Source organism: Homalodisca vitripennis, chromosome 7 (genome assembly GCF_021130785.1).
Source record: "Homalodisca vitripennis isolate AUS2020 chromosome 7, UT_GWSS_2.1, whole genome shotgun sequence".
Taxonomy (NCBI): domain Eukaryota; kingdom Metazoa; phylum Arthropoda; class Insecta; order Hemiptera; family Cicadellidae; genus Homalodisca; species Homalodisca vitripennis.
Window position 1 is genome coordinate 134,451,741 of NC_060213.1, and position 21,347 is coordinate 134,473,087.

The 21,347-nt window shown below is 32.7% G+C and overlaps 1 protein-coding gene across 1 annotated transcript in view; it reads right to left on the reverse strand.

Moving 5' to 3' along the window:
* Positions 1-5,757: 5,757 nt before the first annotated feature.
* LOC124366359 (phosphatidylinositol 4,5-bisphosphate 3-kinase catalytic subunit delta isoform) overlaps positions 5,758-21,347 on the reverse strand; it is a 53,444-nt gene continuing 37,854 nt past the window's right edge. The window contains exons 12-17 of the mRNA XM_046822856.1: positions 20,312-20,500; positions 16,513-16,655; positions 13,423-13,574; positions 11,990-12,160; positions 11,768-11,887; positions 5,758-10,393 (exon numbers count right to left, since the gene is read on the reverse strand). Of these exons, the coding sequence (XP_046678812.1) occupies positions 10,265-10,393; positions 11,768-11,887; positions 11,990-12,160; positions 13,423-13,574; positions 16,513-16,655; positions 20,312-20,500 (904 nt within the window). The 3' untranslated portion in view covers positions 5,758-10,264. The remainder of the gene's footprint in view (positions 10,394-11,767; positions 11,888-11,989; positions 12,161-13,422; positions 13,575-16,512; positions 16,656-20,311; positions 20,501-21,347) is intronic.

Consider the following 21,347-nt stretch of genomic DNA (forward strand, 5'->3'; position numbering starts at 1 on the left):
GGTGTGTGCTTTGAACAAGTAAATGAAGACTGGGTAGCAAAATCATAGTTTTTAGACAATAGAAAAATAAATTATATCTATACAAAACTGTAATGTTTATAAAAAATTAGTTATACAAAATTACGTAAAAAAAATTTTTTTGTTAGTACTTCTAATAACTAGCAGGTTATTAAAGTTGCTACACAGTGTAGTAATATGTCCAAGGAACATTTTAGTTCATATTTCATGAGCCTATCTCATTCCATTCATGATACTTATGTTCTTTAAGTTAGCATGTATTTCTTATGGGAACACTTTCAGTGACGTCTCCCCAGTGTCCTCCAGGATTTGTTCGAACAAATCTGTGTTTTGGTGGCGATGTTTCCACAGAAACTCACACAAGTATGAGTCTAGCAAGTTGCGACTTGTACAGCATTCGTTCCTATTGCGCCGTTTTGCCGACGCCCGGATTCGATTCTCTGTGTGTGTGCTCCTGTTGTAGGATCAACAATATTTTCAGAATGGGTTAGATCACGCGATGCTTGCCCGCTGCGCAGCGCTTCGCGCTGCTTGCTCTTTTAGAAAAAAATTAACTCGCGCTTGCAAAGTCCAAGCCCAGATCAAGCAGCGCGCGTTTATCACTGATATTTAATTACGATCTTTGTGAATGCGGGGACATATTAGAAAAGACCCAACTGCTGATTGATAGTCAGCTGATTTTTGCATTTAACAGCTGTAATAACTAGCTTATTACAACAATAACTTTGAGCATTTGCTGTAACATTTGTTTAGATGAAAAAACGCATTACAATTAATTTGTTGTTTAAGCGAATTGATTTTTTTTTAATTTTGTTTGTGTGTTGTGTAGTGTGATTTACACTATTTTATTGAGTTTTACTTAATTTAAATAAGTTTGTTCCTAATTAGAATCTACAATGAGGTAGTAATTTCAGCCATCAAATTTTATAATCATCTAAAAGTTTAAGTAAGGATTTTTCATTTGTTTTTTTATTTAATAAATTTAGTAGATACACTCATTTGAATATTAATAAAATGGTATATTATTAAAATTGTGTACACACCACTGGTAGTATGTTTAAAATTGATATTATTATATAACCGTAGCTAGCTGTTTATTGCGGCTTCGCACGATTTTCGTAAGCTTTGCCGATGTATGAGCACTTCTGGTTCTAGTGAATTATGTTTCCAACGCCGATGTAGAGTTTACCTTGTTGCCACGATTAAGAAAATCTGTCAAAAGTGTATGTTTATAGACATTGTACACGTGCATGTACTTTATTATAAAGTTGTCTCACAATGAAGCTTTAAGTTTAACCAGAAATGTATTTTAAAGGCAAATACATCAAAACATAGCGCCTTCAAATATCGTTTGGCTATTTAATATACGTAACTGTCTCGTAATTGTAGTTTATAATGTGCAGGCGCTTTGATAACTTTTATATTTTGCAGCGCCGCCCAGTGGTGAGTGACATCAATGAGCATAGCATCGATCATACCTTCTATGTGGAAAAATAAATATACATACAATTTGTCATAATGATCGGTCAAATAGTTTCTGAGTCTATAAAGGACATACTGACAAACATATATATGGAGAGAGGGGGAGGGAGGGAAGGAGGAAGAGAGGGAGGGAGGGGAGAGAGAGAGAGAGAGAGAGAGTGAGTGATAATATCGTCATATTATCTTAAATTAGATTAAATGCTCTCAAATTTGCCTTGATGTTTCATGATCAGATGAGCTGAGTTATGTAGTGCCACTCCCAAAGTGCCATTGTGTGTTAAAAGTTATTTTCCAGAGGTCTTTGGGTCGAAATATGGGGGATTCCGTTAACACAGAGGATATATTTTCGGTCTGCCTCACCCTGTATATTCCTTTGGTATCAACTTAACCTCAGTTTCCTTCGGTGACTCATTATCCCTTTAGAGGTTAAGTGGAAGAGAGGACATTTAAGTCACAAATTCTGCTCTACAATAAAGAAATTTTTAATTTTATTTCATTACAGTTCTTTTTTGACCGCCCACATCTTACAACTTAGAAGTAGAAGACAACAGACTCCCTCCAGAGTACGAACTCATGAATTATCAAATTCCAAGCCATCACTTGCTCCAGTAAGAAAATCCTCTAATTCTTCTAATACTACCTTCACTCCCTCTAGTGCACAGGAGAGGATTCCTAACCCTAATACTCGTCTAGTGAAAAAGTCTTTCACTGAATACTTGCTATGAACACTTCCCGTCAAAGAGATGCGACAAAGACTACAAACACAAGCGAATGAGACAGCGACAGTTCTGATCTCATTACGAAGAGTTGAGCCGACCTAATATGGAGTCGAACACCGATGACACATACCTGTACCTGTAGGCTGACTCGCCTAGCCTGTAGGTATCACGGGTAGACGGACGTGTGGGCTGTCCGGTCCGCCCACTCCACACTTCCGCTGAATATGATACCTGCACTGCTACTTCCGGTAGACGCACTTTCGCATTGTTGCCATCAACCACATTGTTGTCGACCATCGGTTTTTTCTATTAAGGGTTTATGGGTTATGGACGATTTTACTTGCTTTAAAATTTTTTGTGACTAAAAACATTTCAACAATGCTTAAAGGATTGATAAATATTTTTTGTTCTTGTAATTCTGAACAATATTTTGAGGACAGTTTTCAGTAACAATTATTTGGTTATGCAGAAGTACATTAAAGAGACCCTTGCTTTTCTTGGAAATGTACTATGTGTGTACTCTACTACACGCTCTTTCATGTAATGTGCGTGAAAGTAATTTAAAAGACGCATAGTTTCATGCTTAAACTACAAGAAGGAAAAGTAATATCAGTTCGTTTACACAAATTACAAGTTGTCTAGATAAATATATTTTTTAGAAGGTGAATATTTGTTAAGTAATTTGCTTGAAGATATAAAAATATTAAACTTATTTTATTAAAATAAACGTAAATATACTATTTGCCTTAACTAGCCATGTACAGTGACTAGATAGTATGATGAATTTAAAATGCTAGCTAGCTATAGCTCAATGTTTTATTGCTGTAGTGGTCATTTGTGTTGTATGTGGGAGTATATAAATATCAATCAATTTTCTCCAGCTGTATAATATACGATATTGTTGTAGTAATCTCGGATATTAAATTAATACAGATTTGATTATTAGCAAAACAGTGAACCGTGTATGTTAGCTACTTTGTTATGTTGTCGCTTAGCTAGCTATGTTTGAAACGAATTAGGCTTATTGTGACTGATCATAAAGCTTACTTTTGATTCTATGAAGCCTAAACAATCCTTGATCAACAGTGACCAATATGGCATCTTTATCACAGGGCTGTCACCTTTCTGAAAAATTTGAAATTATCTTCTTTGTTAAAATTAGGTTTCTCTTCCTGTCATTAGATGACGTAGTGAATGTTTGCAGGTACTTTAAATGGAGGATATTAAAGAGACCCAGTATTGAAATGGTATTCCAGGCCGATTAAAAAATGGAAAACTATGTAAGGCCAGAGATGGAGATGACTCCTCTGTGTACGACTGGACTGTGCAAGGAGATACGGCCTGGACACGTAAGATATGCCACAGATAATTCATGTAATGTATTAGCTTGTGCTGGAGAATACTTGGAGAAAACTGCAAAATATTTAGGAAAGTTGTTGAGGATTACTTGGCATTTTGGTGGTGGAGCGAAAACTTGCAAGGTGTTAATATTTCGACGCAACGTCAACCAGAAAACTTACATGCCAGTCATATCGACCGCGTAAAACTAATAACCATGAGTAAGTACATTTATCAGTTTTTCATCACTAATTCAACCGTAGGCAATTGACAATATCGGTTAAACCTTCAAATTTCAACAACGTTTACTTACTTCCATCTTACACAATATAGTGCAGTATCCGACAGTACTAAACCTACTCCCATTTCGCAGCAACTGCCTACAGGTTAACGGTTACTAAACTCCTGTACAAACACATTATCTCGGTGGCAGTGAGTGGCGTACGTTGGTTAATCGCAACAAGCCATCTGTTAAACAATGCCACATAACATAACCTCACTTCCGCGTCGCGCCGCTCTGCATTTACGACGACGGCGGCTCCGTACCGGTGTGGGAGGATCGAGGATCTGTTAACTCAGCAATCTCGAGGCAAATAACAGTTCCACGATGCGTCCCTCTCCTCAACAAAAGGATTGCACATATTTTTACTTCCATTCCGAGAAATACACGAGGACGTACTGGCTGTAGTCCGCAATTTATTCTTCTTTTCTAGGATAGCAAGGCGAAAGGGAAAAACAGTTGTCTGCAATTGGAAATTGTAATAGTCCACAATCTCCTTTTATGTGCCAAATAACAGATTGAGGAATGCTTATTTTGGTCCTTGGGAAAGGTTTCTAGCCTTTCTCCAGCTGTTCATGAACAGCGAAATCAAACATACGGTTAACCTTCTGGCATGTTAGAAAAGAACAGTACCCCTAAGTAAACTGCTGGGTAAGATCGTGCCTCTTCCGAAGTGGCTCAGAAATTACCACTCCTTATCTAGTTTGATGAATATTTGTTTTAAACATGACAAGTTCTTTGAATTTCCCAAAAACTGCCTATAAAAAGAATGTATTTTGAGAAGTAATGATTACTGACCCATGTTTCTCATGTATCTTTTCCAAGTCCATAGAAAATCTCTCCTTTTTATAATTTTTTTTACCTATCTAGCTGCTGATAGTAACATCTCATACAAAAATAGGAATATTGAAAAATAATGCCATCAACCGAGAAAAGCTGTTGGATTTTATTATGTTCATTTCGGCTGGAAATAGCTAAGGAGGCCAAATATCTAGATTCCACAAGCTGTGGTTCAGGTATGTTTGAGCTGAGGCACAGTATCTCAGCCTGATTAGTGTGGTAATAGAATCTCCAAAACATGATTTTATTAGACTGTTTACGCATTCAGCTAGAAATAGCTGTGAAGGCCAAGTATCTAGAGATTCCGCAGAAACTGTCATTCTGATTCTATGTTTGACCTGAGCCACAGTATCATCAGTTTTCAATTTCCCAAGATCTCCTCATGGCTATTGGATCATACTGTCTTGCTTCCAAAGAGAAAATATTAAAAATCTTCATTAAACATACTTTTACTTATTTGTTATTCCTATTAGATGGTCTTGAGCTAACTAATACAATTATCTAATGTTAAAAAAATTATTAATATCTCCACAACTTGATGTTAAGGTTTAAAGATTGTTTAAATTTGAATGGGTTTCCCAAAATCCCATAAAGCTGAAAAGTTGCATGGTAGTTTCTTTCATATTGCTTATGTAGAATAAGAGATCTAAAAATTTCAAATGGCTTAATTTCAAATTTTGTTGTACATTAAATTTGGCATTGTTAAATATTTTCCCAACATATCTTACACCATATATATCCTCATCTACCCATGCCAATCCTGGCTTTTTCTCGATTTCATCTTGCTTTTTCATTTTGAAGTTTTCGTTTTTGGTATTGGCCTCTTATTAACATTAACCCAATTGAAATATGTTTTAATTACCTTTATGCTTCTCTATGAATGTTGTTAAACTTTACGTTGTCAGCTGAACGTTTCTAATGTAACAACTTTCAACCAATTTCTTTCTTTATTTCTTTTGTTCAATTTCTTCAAAGGAGTTCACAAGTGCATCTTTAGCTATCCCACATAAAACTTTGGTTCACAACAGAACTTACTCTTCATAATAACTCAAAAAACGGGTTAAAAGGTACATTTAAACATCCTCAGAAAATATATATTTTATTCAGAATAATACATTAATAGGATAACAAATTAAATATGAATAGTTGTTATGCTTTAAAGATGAAACAATATACAAAAACAGACTCGTAAGAAATAATTACTGGCTCCTGTAGTTTATTGCGCATTTTCGTCAAGTTCAGTATGTTTAGTGCAAAAGTGGACCTTATGCTATACAAAATAAATCAAATTCACGGTTTAAACCATGTATTCTTCATTTTTGGTTAGAACTAAAAACTCGTAAGTTGACATTTGTTTTATAATAATCTATATTATTCAATTAACAAAATAATACAACGAAAAGTAATATTTAAATGGTGTACCACTTTTCAAGATATTATCTGTTCAATTGAATCTTTGGAACTAGTCAACCATTTAGTAATAGTTCTATTATTAAAAAAAAACATGGCTAAAACTATGATCGGTTTGTTCAACACAAACGAAATCAATTTATGTTGAATTAGATAATAAACTCTGTTAAAACCTCGTGATAAAAATGTTGAGGTATTATAAAATATCGAGTAATGAATTACATTTTTAAGTACAAAACATCAGAAAGGTTAAGGAAAATCCACATTGAAACAAAATATTCCAACGTGGATTAGAATTACAATATCAAAATCAGTATAAAATCTTACAAAATGTTTTATATTAAGAAATATTGATTGTAATAATTGTAACGCTATACTTTAAATCACCTAACATGGTAATTCGTTTTTGGGTTTAAACAAATGACAATGGTTTGTTTGCAAATAATGAATGAAAATATTGTAAAACTTGCTTTACTGGAAATATGATTAAAACAAGTAATGCAATTTAATACTATAGTTGGTCATAAATATTTATTATTTACATTGAAAGGAGAAAAACAGTGTTGGCAAAGGTAATGTCGCTATCACAACAAAATAGGGTTAAATACTACCCAAATATCGTTTGAAAGGGGTTCAGAATGTTCCCAGAGAACAAAGAATAATCATTTACTTATTTTATCATCAGTTTAATTTTGTATGTTGATTTTAATTTTATTAGTCAATTTCACTTAAAAACTATTGTTTTCCTGATAAAAAACTGAAAAAACTGTTATAAAACACACATCAATATATTTGAATATCAATATTCTGAGTAGAATGTGGAAAACATGGTTTTAAAAAAGAAATTATTTTCTACAATTTTGATTGATTTTATGACAACTGGCTAAAACAAGAAAAATAATTTTTTTAATTGCTTCTGTACATTTTGTATTCTATTGTGCTTTGTTGAGTATATTAACACAACTAAACCAATTTAACTTAGGACTTAAATTATTCTTAATTTAAAATTTGAAATTTACGTTTTTATTAAACTATCTATTTAATGCGGTTGAAAAAATTTGACACTATTGTATTCTGTACAAAGTGCTTTTAATGAATAAAGAAGTTTTGATTCAATAATATTGCAATACTTGTTACTTACAATACTTGGTGAAAATTGTAAAATTTTGCTTCATGGTATGGGGCTGCTTACTGAATTTATTTTGTCAAAATCTCTATATTTATACTCCTTTTTATACTCAAAATTGATTTGAAAATTTAGAAGAAATTATATACAGTCCAGATCTAAATTGACTTTGTATAACACTTCCTTTGGTTCCAAGAAATTTCAATACTGAAATACAAATGTTATGAACATTTTAGAATAATTTTGTTAAAACTGTTATAATTCTTACATTATGTGTAACTGAAATTATCTTGGAGCTAGAATTTGGACAAAGAAAACTTTTTATAAACATAGAAAAAATACAATTTCTTTTTAATTTGTCAAGTCGATTTTGAATCTTAAGAAAATAAAGATGAGATTTTTACAACAAAAATGTACTTAATTACGCGTATTTTAATCAAACGGGCTTAGGTAAAAAATCCAGGCAAATGAAGATAATACATTATGTACAGAACGTGAAAATGTACCTTACCATATCAGTTGTTTAGATCTTATACGAAAACATTATTTAGTATTATATCTCGTTCAATTTTATGATAATAGCAATAAGTAAAACGGCTATCTAAAATCTATTTCAATTGTAAAAAATCCTTATTTAAAGAAAAACAATACAATTACTGAATTTACAAAACAAAAAAATTTAAAATACAGTTTTCATTTTAATTATGGTTTGCAAAAAAAAATTTCTCTTTGTTATTGTTTTCATTGATTTAAAAAGATTGTTTCTTGCATATATTCACAGTAATTTCTCAGAGTGTATTATAAGTTTCAATACACATATTATAAATTTGCTATTAAGAAACAATAGTAGATATAATATGTCTAAAAATAATTATAACACAAATTAGATATATTTTTATTGTTTTTATATAAAGTAATCGTTATATGAAACTTGACAACAATGAAGGAATGTATTAAATTAAATTGTGTGAACGGCAGCTATTAAAATACAATTTCATTTGTTGAATTCTTCCTCTTTGGCCATTTTGGTTAAGCATTTTAAATATAAAAAATGTTTATTCTCTGGGAATCTTCTTCATGTCTGGTAACCCTAAACAGATTTAGCTTTGAAACTATATCACTCAATAGTTATGCGTTAACCCGCCCAAAAAAAATAAAACAAACTGAAAAAGCTAGACAAGACTACGGATGGTTCAGAAGTGAAATTTTATGTTCTGTTTGATTTGTTTACCTCGTGCCACACTTCCACAACTAGAACTATGTACACACTCTCACACGCTCATGCACATGATGATTCACGCTCACAGAAAAACAAATAAATATCCTGGATTGTCTACGTGACCGACATTGCACTCCTCGTCTACTAGGAACTAATCTAACCTAGGAACGGGATGTCAACACTAAACCGTACAAAACGTTTGGGATAACGATTTAAAAAATTTTTATCAGAGCTCATCCACTGCAAACTGCTCATCATACAAAATTGTTGACTGCACTGTGAATTGTACACACAAAATTAAACAAATTAAATGCTTATGTCAAAAGTGAAACAATTGATTAAAGATTGTGAATTAAAACAATCTTTCCAACAAGACCTTGCAGTCCCAAAACGATAAAAAGTTGTCTTTTGGCTTATCAAATCTGGTTAGATTTATTTCCAAGAAAAAAAGTGGAGTTAAAAAAATAAAAAGTGATACAACCAAATACCTAAATCTTGTATTCTAATCTATGGAAATGAAGAACAGACAACTAATTTTTGGTATATACAAGAACACTCAAAACTTGTTGGGCAGAAAGTAGGATTCCAATATAATATTTACCTAAGGGTGAATAAAGTCAAAATAATAAAAAAATTCCATATTTTTGAAATCCACCACAAAATTCTGAGATTCACGACAAAATTTTTACCTCTACATATTGGAAACCACACCTGGTACGTTACTTCAGTCACCGATATTTAGAAAAAAATATGTAAATCAAACCTAAAACTGAATTTTAACCTCTAAATTCGTATAATTCCATTGTGGATTGTATTAATTAAGTGGTGAGTTACTAAAATTTATGATTCAATACACAAAATCCACGAGAAGTTTAATAATACTGTATCCAAAACGATTGGTTATATTTTTCAATAATCGAGAATTAGAATATTTTTCTACAACACAAATAACAAAGAAAGAAATGACACCAACGTACTCTATCCATGGTTCAATTTTTTATCCATGTTTATTTACAACCAAGAGGCTGAAGAAATTTACATTATCAAACACAAAACAAAATTAAAACCATAACCTTTTTGAACATGAAATACTTTTGAGTTAAGATAACAGATTTAGTGTTACAACAGTTAATACACAGAGTAGTGTTGACAACAAATAAAAAAGTAATAATACAAATAATAGTGTCACGAATAAAACTAAAAAATAAAATCCCTTAAAACTAAACATAGTCCACTCAGTCGTACATACTTACACACATCTATTGCACTCTTGTGTTGTATTGCTTAGATGTACTTATTATCCCTATATGTACACAATTCATTTAGTTGTCTGCCAAACCATTGGGAACAGTGCTTCGGTAAGGCATAATAATAGGGGCTACAAACTAGTGGACAACTTCAAACAAACATTTTTTTAAATGTTAAAATTAATCGTTTGCTTACGTACTATAGTAGTAAACAAACACACAATTAAAATTAGAGGGATTAAAATCAAAAATAACTTAAGTTTTTTTTATTAATTAATGCTTGCCCTTTCAAAATTTAATTTGGTTTCGGCTATCTCCCTTAGGCACAAATTGATGGTAAAAAATGTAATCAAACTTCAAACTCCCTCGAGGACTTAATAAAAGAACAGAGCCAATCCGTTACTGTTAAAGTCACTTATAAAAACTAAACTAGCCTTCCATCGACGAGGATTACAAATATCCGAGACAAAATTCTTTTTAAGAGCTGAGAGAAAGCCGAACTAAACGCGGAAAGGGTCAGGACTACGTAGCACCATGAAATGCCATCGGAAGCGCTCATTGTCACAGTCTACTATTCTCCGGTCGTCATTGCTTGTTGTTTTTGGCCAGATTGTGGGACGCCCAGTTCAGAGAGGTTTTCCAAGAGTTGCATAACGCCTCGTCGAACTTGGACCGGAAGTGGGCCAGTGCATCCTGTTCTGTCTTGTCCAGCACCTGTGGATTACATGTGGGTATAAGATAACTGAATTTTCAACTTGTAATTAACATTGCCTCACATCACCAGAGATTGGCATCACATTCCAATGTTTACGGTAAGAATGTGTTCATAAAGAATTTAAATAATATAGTGCCAAATCTTTATCAAAAATCACTCCTGTCATCCACCAATTTTTGTGGTGAACACTTAAAATATGCCCAAATAAAAGAATTGTTCAGTTGATTTAAATCTCCAAGGTCATAGCTCCAAGCAACAATGGTAAAAATGTCAAAAATGGATGCAATGCAAAATTTAAATAACCTAACCTAATCTAACTTAACCCATTGGCCTTGTGTCACGGAACGGTTCCGTGACAGCTAGTCTGGGCTCAACATTTATATCACGGAACTGTTCCGTGACAAGTACAGCGCCATCTAAATAATTTTTTTTAAACTCCTTTTTCAACCAAATGTTAGTATAAATTAGACTAATATTGTTGTAACACATAAGAAAAACTGCAATACTACAGTTAATTGAAATTTAAATGAATAATAAGTTACTATAAGAATATTAGTGTACTACAAGAGAAAAAAATCAATATTCTTGGAATTTTCAGTATTTAGACAAAACATTTATTCTGACAAACTATGCATATATATATATATATATATATATATATATATATATATATATATATATATATATATATATATATATATATATATACACATATTCTAGTATTGGTAGGTAGAGAAATACATTTCAAATAAAATAAAAGCAACAATGGGGTATTTTATTTTATATTATTTGGGTAAAAAAATATTCAAAAATTTCAAAAACTTTTTTAGTTTGTACAGCATTATTATTTTTAAATTATGACCAAATATATCACTATCTATTATTATTAAAGCCCATTTCATGTTAATCCAAAAAGATATAAAATATAACCAAATAACTTGAAAAATAAATTTTTTATAAACATATAACAAAACTCTTACGGTTTTAGCATTTTTAATAGGATAACTCCAGTTGAGCTGATAGTAAAAATATGTATAGGCCAATGGGTTAACCGAGACCTAACCTACAGCTTATCAGCAAATCATGATAAATTAAAAAGTTAAAATAATTATTTAATATATCCACTGTTCTTAATATCTGCAGGTTTCTTAACTAGTACCCATACTATCAATGCAATGACTGAGCAAGTATTAGCGAATTCAAATTAGTACAACAAATAAATTTTAAATGTGAAAACAATTAAAATGAAGGTGAATTGTTTGAAATATTTTAAATTTTGATATTCACACACAGTAAAATCCATTGCACCAACAGAAAATTTAAAAGTTTCACTCCTGATAAAACTGTCACATATATGTTTAGAGAGATATTACCAAGGTGTCCCGAAGATAGTTGAGGTCTTTTTCCGAAGATAGCTCTGGTAGGCCAGTGGATATCATCATAGCGAAAAGAGAAAGGATCAGACAACCATGTCGCCTAAGGATCATGAAGGCCTGAAATAAACACAAAATTAATTTAATGATAAACGCTTTTATTGCCTGATCAAGAACTTTCCCGTTCTTTAATTTCGTTTTGGGGACTCTAGGTTTATTTACCTGTTCACAAGTTTTCTGGAAGATCTGGAACTCCAGTGCCTCTTTCTTGGTTTGACCCTTATTGATGACGTGCACAAAGTCGTGAGTCAGGACAAATGGCACACGTTCTCTGCGGAACCCAAACTTCTCCTTGAAGTGCCCGAGGATGTGGCCAAAGTCAATGTGGAATAACTGCAACAATTCAGACGTTGTGACATTATCCTTTACTTTCACCATTTCCTTACTGAGGCTCAGCAATTCCTTGAATCCTTCGTTGGACTATTGTACACATGTTGTATCCTGATTTAACTTTTAATGCGGTTAAACACTTATGTTGCGGATACATGACACAGCTGTTGCAAAGAATCACATTTTGGCTTTGTAAAAAAAGATCTCTTCCGGATTATTTGCTCTTAAATCCATGTCCAAATATTGCTCAATAGAAATTCAATCTAACGAATAATTACTATTCTCACATACATTTTCATGGTGTTGCGTTTTATGGGGCCACTGGTAATAAAAATCTGCAAAACATTCTGCAACTTCAAAAAAAGGCAATTAGAATAATACTAAATTTAAAGGACCTGGATTCTGTGAAAGATTATTTTTATAAATTGGAAATTTTAAACTGTTTATGGAATGTATATATACTTGAAACAGTAATGATAGTAAGATACAATGTTTATTCATTACCTCGATTAGGGTCAAGTCACGACTACTTTACTCCAAATAGAAACCCAATGACAGTATATAAACACTCGTTGTAATTTCATTATAAGAAACCAAACTCAGCAGGCATTAAGTTAAAAATAAAATCCCAAAAAGCTTACTCAGTATGGAAAATAATTTATTGTTCAAAAAACACCTTAAAATATTTTTGACTAATAAAGTTTTATATTCATTTGAAGAATTTATGGAAGTATACAAATATTTTAAATAAAATATGATAGATGCCGTTCTTTATTTGTATAATTTTAAATGTAATTGTATAAATTATAATAATAAAGTTGTTTTTAATTTGAATTTGTATTATAGTATATTGTAGAGCTAATTCCCTAAGAAATTTAATAAGTCTAAAAGTTAGACTTTATACGCTACAGAGATAAGATTATGTGATCCAAATTAAAAGGATTTTCAAAACATTTCAATTTTTAAGACCAACAACATTATGCTCTAAAAATACACATAAGAAACTAAAAAGCTATTTATTATTTAAAAATTGGAGTTTCCATTATTGGCTGGAACGGCTTGAAATGGCGATATACTAAGGTTATTTTATATAAACAATTACCAATTAATTCCTTGTGTAGCTTCACAAGAGGAAAAGTTGTGTAAAAAAATCTACATTACAAAAATGCCAATTGGGGAGAGACAGACTGGAAGTGATTAAAGTATGGTACTGGACTGTACATTGTTAATGAGTTAACTGTAATGCGTTCTCCGAGTATGTGTACCTGGCCAGTCCGCTTGACCATGATGTTGTCCGAGTGCCTGTCGGCCACGCCCAGCACGTACGTGGCTACACAGTAGCCGGCACAAGAGTACGTAAACTCTTCTATAGCCTTGTTCAGACTGGTCTCTGTCTGATTGTAGTCCTTCAGCCATGCTACAACAGAACAGGGAATTATCCTTTTACTTCTCACTAAAGAATAGTGGTTCTCACGGATATGTCTGTTTATATAGACAATAGACAATTTATTGGCCATTAATAATTTTCAATAAAATTACAATAGGCTTCGTCAAATATTAAGGCTTAAATTACTAGCCTAATCTAAAGTTAAAAATCCCTTATGAACGATCTCACAGCTAAAATATTCATTAATATTATAGAAAGGTCTATTTTTTAGCCAAGAATACAATTTATTATTAAAAACTTGACATGGTAAAGTTTGAACAGCATAAGGGTAACAAATTGAACATTTTAATGCCTAAGGTTGTATGGTAATTCATGGTTTTACCTAATCTAGCTCTATCTACATTTAACTTATCTTTATTTCTTGTATTATAGTGATGAACATCATTTCTTTTCAAAACCATGTGTGACTTTTTTCTTACATCTACTAATACCTCATAAATATACAGATTTATAACAGTTAAAACACCAATATTTACAAACAAAGGTTTAACAATGATCTAACACAGGTGCATCCGCTAAAATTCTCACAGCCTTCTTTTGGATTACTAGCACCTGATCAATGCCTGTACCATTACCCCAAATTATTAAAACCATATCTAATAATACTTTCAAAAAAATGCAAAGTAGGCCATTTTTATATACCTTTGTGATACTATTTTTTTTAAATTACACAATAAGTAAATAACCCTAGATAATCTCTTGCATACATAATCAATGTGTTGTTTCCAAGATAGCCTGTTGTCCACTATTATCCCCAATAACTTAACAAAAAAACTTCGGATTCAAATATAGGCCTATTAATATTCTTAAGAGTTATTAACATTTGTTTTGTTTTTTCTGCGTTTAAATAGAGACCATTTACATTAAACCAGTTAACAGTTTCATTCATTGTAGTCTCTACCAAGTTGTTTAAGTAAAGCAAATTTGTGTGACTATTTAACAAAGTGGTATCATCAGCATTATATAGTAGTAAAACTAGAGACATTAAAACTTAAATCATTAATTAAATATAATAAACAAAACAGGACCCAACACAGATCCCTGTGGCACACCTATATTTATATCAGCCACTTGGGAATAAGCTCCATTAACCATAACAACCTGTTTGCGATTTGCAAGATAGGACCTTAACATGTTCAAATTCTTTGCACGAAACCCATAGAATTCCAATTTGTTCACCAGTATATCAGGTCTAACACAATCAAATGCTTTGCTCAGATCACAAAGTGTGATCTGAGCCCAACAATTATTTTCCAAAGCTAAGAGAACATTATTTACAAGAGTAATTTACAGCTTTAACCGTTGAACAATCAGTGCGGTAACCAAATTGACTAGAACTAAATAATTTGAGATTTTCAAAATGAATACATATTTGATGTTTAAGTAATTTCTCAATTACCTTAGACAAGACTGGTACACATGAGATAGGCCTATAATTATTCGGACAATCAAGTGAGCCATTTTTATACACAGGTACAACTTTTGAAAATTTTAAACATGTTGGAAAAATCCCTTCCAATACACAACAATTAATAGAATATGTCAAAGGCTCAATTATATAATCAATAACAGCTTTAATTAAAATACTACTTAATCCATACACATCTTTAGAATGGGAATTTTTTAGAGATAAAACAATTTTACGAACATCATCTACAGTGACAGGACAAAAAAACACACTCCTCAAATGGAGGCAATAACTTATTAAGACATTGATTTGCACTATTCACAGAACTTTTCACTTTGGCACTGATCTCTTCAATAGCTGTCACACAGTGTGAGTTGAATTCATCAGGCAGAATATTACCTGGACCGACCGCGTAGGGTTTCCTTCCCCGATGCCTTGTTAATGATTTGTCCATGCTGCTCTACATTTATTGACTGAATTTTCTATGTAATCTTCATTACTCTGTCTCTTTGCTTCTTTAATAGCCAGTCTATATGTAAGTAATACCTTACATGTACATGTGTGCACACATCAGTTGCAACCGATCGATCAGATCGATTCTGAGCGAATTTGACAGATAATGTTGAAACTGTGACAGATACTACTTGGATGGTTTTCAAAAAGTTTGGTTTGGAAGTATTTCCAGAAAAACCTTTCCACAAGCTTAGTTTGTTTTGTTTCCAAAAATTTTTAAGGAATAAATTATGATTTGTATTGTGAATTAAACGGAATGGATTTCCAAACCATGATTGGAACAGGTAAAATTTTCTTGAAATACCTGTCATTTTTTCAAACCTTTTTTTTTCTTAAAATTTTGTAAAAAGGTCAGGGAGGAGAATCATGAAAGTAATAAAGTATACAAAATGTAAATTTACAAATAAAATGCATTTAATGTTACAGATAATCTTGGCAAAATACAAACTATCGAAGGACAATAAGAGTGGTATTCTTACCAGAATAAGCTTCTTTAAAATGAAAAATTCGAGAAAAATAGATTACTTTCCCCCTTTGATTCCCTAAATTAAAAGACTAATTTTTACAAATGATTCAATAATACACAATTGGGTTAGTTTTGTTTACTAAAATATAACCCAATATGTTGATTTACGTGATTTAAGAAGTATTTTTCACAAGTAATTTTTTAGAACCAATAAAAATAATTTAAATTGTATCAAAAACAATATCAACACACTACTTCTCACAAACAACGTTCGAATCTTTGACTATAAAAACTTGCCAGCAGATGCAGGTTTTATTTACCCTACACATTTTTTATTTTAAGAAAGAATTATTAGAATTCTGAATAAATTCTTGCATATTTTTGCAATTCAATTTTTAATATGAAACACATTCTTGGAGAAAAAAATTTTAATCCAAATGTTAATTATTCAAACATTTAAGTTTTCATCTCGGAAAAATCTCCACGACTAAGACCATGAGATAGGAGATAAAAACACGTACCTAGAAGAGATCCCTTTCTAAAAGCAGAGGTTGCGGAGAACATGCCCTTTTCTTTCTGTATGTTGGCGATGGTCTCTGCATTCAGCACCACCTCGATCAAGCCGACCCTGTTGTCGGTGGATATACATCCGTAAGGGTTCATCCTGCAGCAAAGTACATATTTCGGTTAAAAAAATTAAACATTCCTAATTCAACAACTACTTCATTAAATAAATACATTTTCATAAGGGAAATAGATGTTCCCATTTCCTATACTAACCAAATAGGAAGGACTATTGTACAATCGTAATAAACATAATTTTATCTATCAATGTAGGTTTTATGTCCAACTGACTATGAGTAAGATCTCTTGTTGCCCTTTTCTTGCCCTGTCTCTCTTGTTGTAAAACACAAAAAATATTATTTGTAGATTAGTAACGTATTATTGAGTTTAGGGATAGGTTCAAAACTTCAGTACAATACATGTGTTTGATTGATGTACCCTCAGATTTCTCATGTTGGATAAAAAATATTGACTGTTATATGCAATCCACATAAATCCTAAATTGCGATGTCATTCTTCCATTTTTAAAATCCAGACAAAAAAAACAAATAATCCAGTTGCGAAGAGCCAACTTGCACTGTATAAGAACATAACCTGATTTTGGTTTATTTACTGTCATATAAAGATACTGAAAGTCCCAACTTAAGGTTCTGTATACGGTTGGTTAACGCTGAATAACATTTATCTAACTGTATATTTTAAGTGTCTCAAGCTAAGAACAATATGAATTGAGAAAAACACTATATATTTTTAACCCTTTTGACGCCCTCTGTATCATTTTTATATTTTTAACCCTTTTGACACATCTGTATAATTTTATAATATTAACCCTTTCGACACCCTCCGTATCATTTTATATTTTTAACCCTTTTGATGCCCTCTGTGTCATTTTATATTATTAACCCTTTTGACACCCTCTGTATAAATTTTATATTTTTTAACCCTTTTGACGCTCTCCTGTATCATTTAATATTTTTTAACCCTTTTGACACCCTCTGTATCATTTTATATTTTTAACCCTTTTGACACCCTCCGTATACAGTGGAGTCCCGCTAATCCGAACACGTGTAATCCGAAACGTCGGTTAATCCGAACAGGTTCAGCAGGAATTATTTATAACGATAATGAACAGTTATAGGAACTAATTACTTAAAAAAATGAAAATGGGTGCATCATTTCGTACATAAACAAAGAAAACTTTAATTAATAGACATACAGTATTTTTATTAAGACAAATTGTGTACGGTACAGTACAAAAATAATGAAGTTAAATACAGTACCAAATTGAAACTTATAGGTTAAGTATGAGTTAAAATTACTGTATTAAGTGAAATCAAAATTGGACGTACAGTACTGATATTATTATTGAGTACAATATTAATTGTTAATTTTAAAAGACATAAATTCAGTAAATTGTCTTCTGTCGCATTGAAGAGAGTCTATTGGATGACGCGTAGGTTCGCCATCGTGTCATAAACATGATATCGGCAGGTGTAGCAGTAGCCTGTTGCTCTAAGTATCGTAGTGCAAGGTTAAGCGCTTGCTGCACCGTCTGCGTGTGGCACCAACTCTTCTTTATCACCCAGGTTCTCATCGTCACTTTCCTTCCTCCTCACACTCGATTGATTCTTGAGTGAATGCCGCAACTATGTCGTGATCAGTTAGGAATTCGGAGCACGCACCATCTGCTACCATCCATTCATTGAACGTCTGTTTCATCTGCTTTCTCGCAACCAGGAATTGCTTTGAACTAGCCGTAACACATTTTCTCTATCGTTGTCTGCTTGGTTTGTCTTTGGAACGCAAGGGTAGGCCATACTTTTTGTCCAAGACTTCCTCAAAGTTTGGTCTGTAATGTTCTCCCAAGGGAATCAGCAATCCAATACACAAACATCCTTGATGTTAGTTTGTTTTATTTTTTGAACCAAAGAGACTGATTCATCTACAATTAGGTTTCGCAAAAAACTGCTTGCGGTATTTAAGTTTAAGTGATTGCAACACACCTTGGTCCATTGGCTGCAATAAGGCTGTAACATTTGGAGGTAAAAATGATACTTTAATTTCACCACTAGAAAGTTCTTCGGTTATTTGGGTGCGATGGCGCATTGTCAATGAAGAGAATAGCACGTGGGGGTAAATCATTGTCATTACTGAATTGTTGGAACAGGGGTACAAACTCGTCATGAAACCATTGTTTAAACAACTGTCCGTTCATTCCACGCTTTTTTCTGGTTCTTGTAATAAACTGGCAATGAGTTCATATTGACATTTTTTGAAAGCTCTAGGTCTAGCAGATTTCCCCTATCAACATTAGTGGAAGCTTGTGATTACCAGCAGCATGGATTTCTTCTTTAGACGCCAAACTCTTTGTAGGCAGTGCTCTAAAGTTGAGGCCGGTTTCATCAGCATTATAAATTTGCTGTGGAGAATAATTTCCATCCAATATCAAAGTTTCAAATGTACTCACGTATTCCCTTGCTGCATCGTGGTCAGATGAAAGTTGTTCTCCTGTAATTGTCAACTGCCGTATTCCATGGCGCTTCTTCCATCGGTCTAGCCACCCAGTACTAGCATGAAAACATTCACCGCTGTTCATTAATTCATTCAATTGAATTGCCTTTTCTTGAACAATAGGCCCACTTAAAGGAGTTCCTCTCTCCCTTTCCTGGGAAAACCAAACAAAAAGCGCTTCATCTACTTTATCATACTGAGATTGCTTCACTGTTTTGTCTGTTTTCAAGAGTCTGGCCAGAAGAAGTAGCACAATATTGCTCAAAAGCTTTGCACGATTTTTCCTCCAATCACAAATTGTAGATTTGCCAACATTAAACCTTGTGGCCAATTTAGTCACACTTTCACCCTTATCTAAACGCTGTAGGGCGTCTAGCTTGTCTTTAAGAGTGACGGTAGTATGCTTTCGCTTACTCGCCATAAAAAATCAGCTCTCACACTTTTACTACGCAAATAATCACAACAGTGGAATCGATGTTTGCACTGAGATGACAGACGACACAATGCAGACTACAGCGCAATGTGCGGCTATTCTATGAGTCAGTGTGTGTATTTTTGGCACGCCGCTCCGTGGGGAGGGGGAGTACAGTCTGACCCGTAGCGCGTGTGGACCCGTACAATATGCAGTACGCTCACATTGCTTAACAATAGAACTCTCACGCTAAATACGGTAAATGTGCTTAGTATTCGCAAACACGTTTATTTGTCAAGAAATACAATGCAACAGTCATAAAACATGTTTTAATAAACAATGTTGATAATTCTATAACAAAATAGACCCATTCTCAAGTTTACTTAAAACCGTATTTTTTCTGTAATTCCGGCTAATCCGAACAATCACATAATCCGAACAGGGCTCGGTCCCCGATTAGGTCGGATTAACGGGACTCTACTGTAAATTTTATAATATTAACCCTTTCGACATCCTCCGTATCATTTTATATTTTTAACCCTTTTGATGCCCTCTGTATCATTTTATATTATTAACCCTTTTGACACCCTCTGTATCATTTTATATTTTTAACCCTTTTGACACCCTCCGTATAATTTTATATTTTTAACCCTTAACGCCCTCCCGTACTGAAATACACCAAACTAGCGTGACTAATGTTCATTTGTATTTTATAGGAAATTCCTGTATCGATTTCAAGATTTCAAACCAGGCAGTGTTCTTATCAAATGTAAATTGCCTTTTGGCTCCTGGACTAGAAGTAAAGATCCTGAAACAGTAGGGTATTCACTTACCTGAGATCTAGCCCCTCCTCCTTCCAGAGCCGGTCCATGATGCGGATCATCTGCAGGGTCAGCATGTCCTGGCGCAGGTCATCACCATTCTTGAAGATGATATAGATGTCGTCGCCATACAGATCATCGTTCTCGAACACCATCCAGAGAGGACGCATCTTGCTGTCCATCACCCGACACTTATCCGCCCTGCAACACACAAGTGTGTAGTACACGTATGTCGTCTGAGCATTCTATTAATTACCAAACGCTTCTTTGTCAATTAAATAACAAATATTTCAACAAAAAAGTTAAAATAACAATACTTATGTCCCAAAGCAGCTCCCCATGAAATGTTTTCTGCAAGAATAATGCACATCCACAAGGATAATGCATTAACACAAAAATATTTCTCATCATATTCTTACAGTACGCTATCAATAAGTTCATATATTTATAAAACAATTACAACTTAACTAATTTTGTGTAAAGTTTTTAAGACCTTAGAATTTTACCTTTTATTTATGTAACAGAGGTAATTTCATGGGTCATGTTAAGAAGGTTTATTCTTCTTAAAATGCTTAACCAGTTCAAGTGGAGCAGGAGTTACAAAAACAAAAAATCGAGTTAACCCTGTAAATGCAGTTCCTAAACATTATGATTGTATTCAGACAGACATACAAATACAAATATTTTTATTACAAGAATACATTCTTTACATTTAATAGTAACAGCCAGATATTAACTACTGTATGTATACACTATGTATAGAAAAACATAACTATATGACAAATATTATAAAACGCAACTAAAACTCTAAATAACTCAGACAGAACACATAAGTTCTCAATTTTTTAAATTATTTTAGAAACAAAACAATAAACTGGTTTATAAACCAGTCATACTTAAATTACACTCACATCTCTTGTTTTAGGAACATAAATAAAGTACAGTAACAAATTTAGTAAGCTAGTTTATTACTCCCAGTGGCTAGCCATGAACTTATCAACAAAAAAAGCAGTTGAGCAAAGTTTAATATGTAATCTTTTTATTTCCT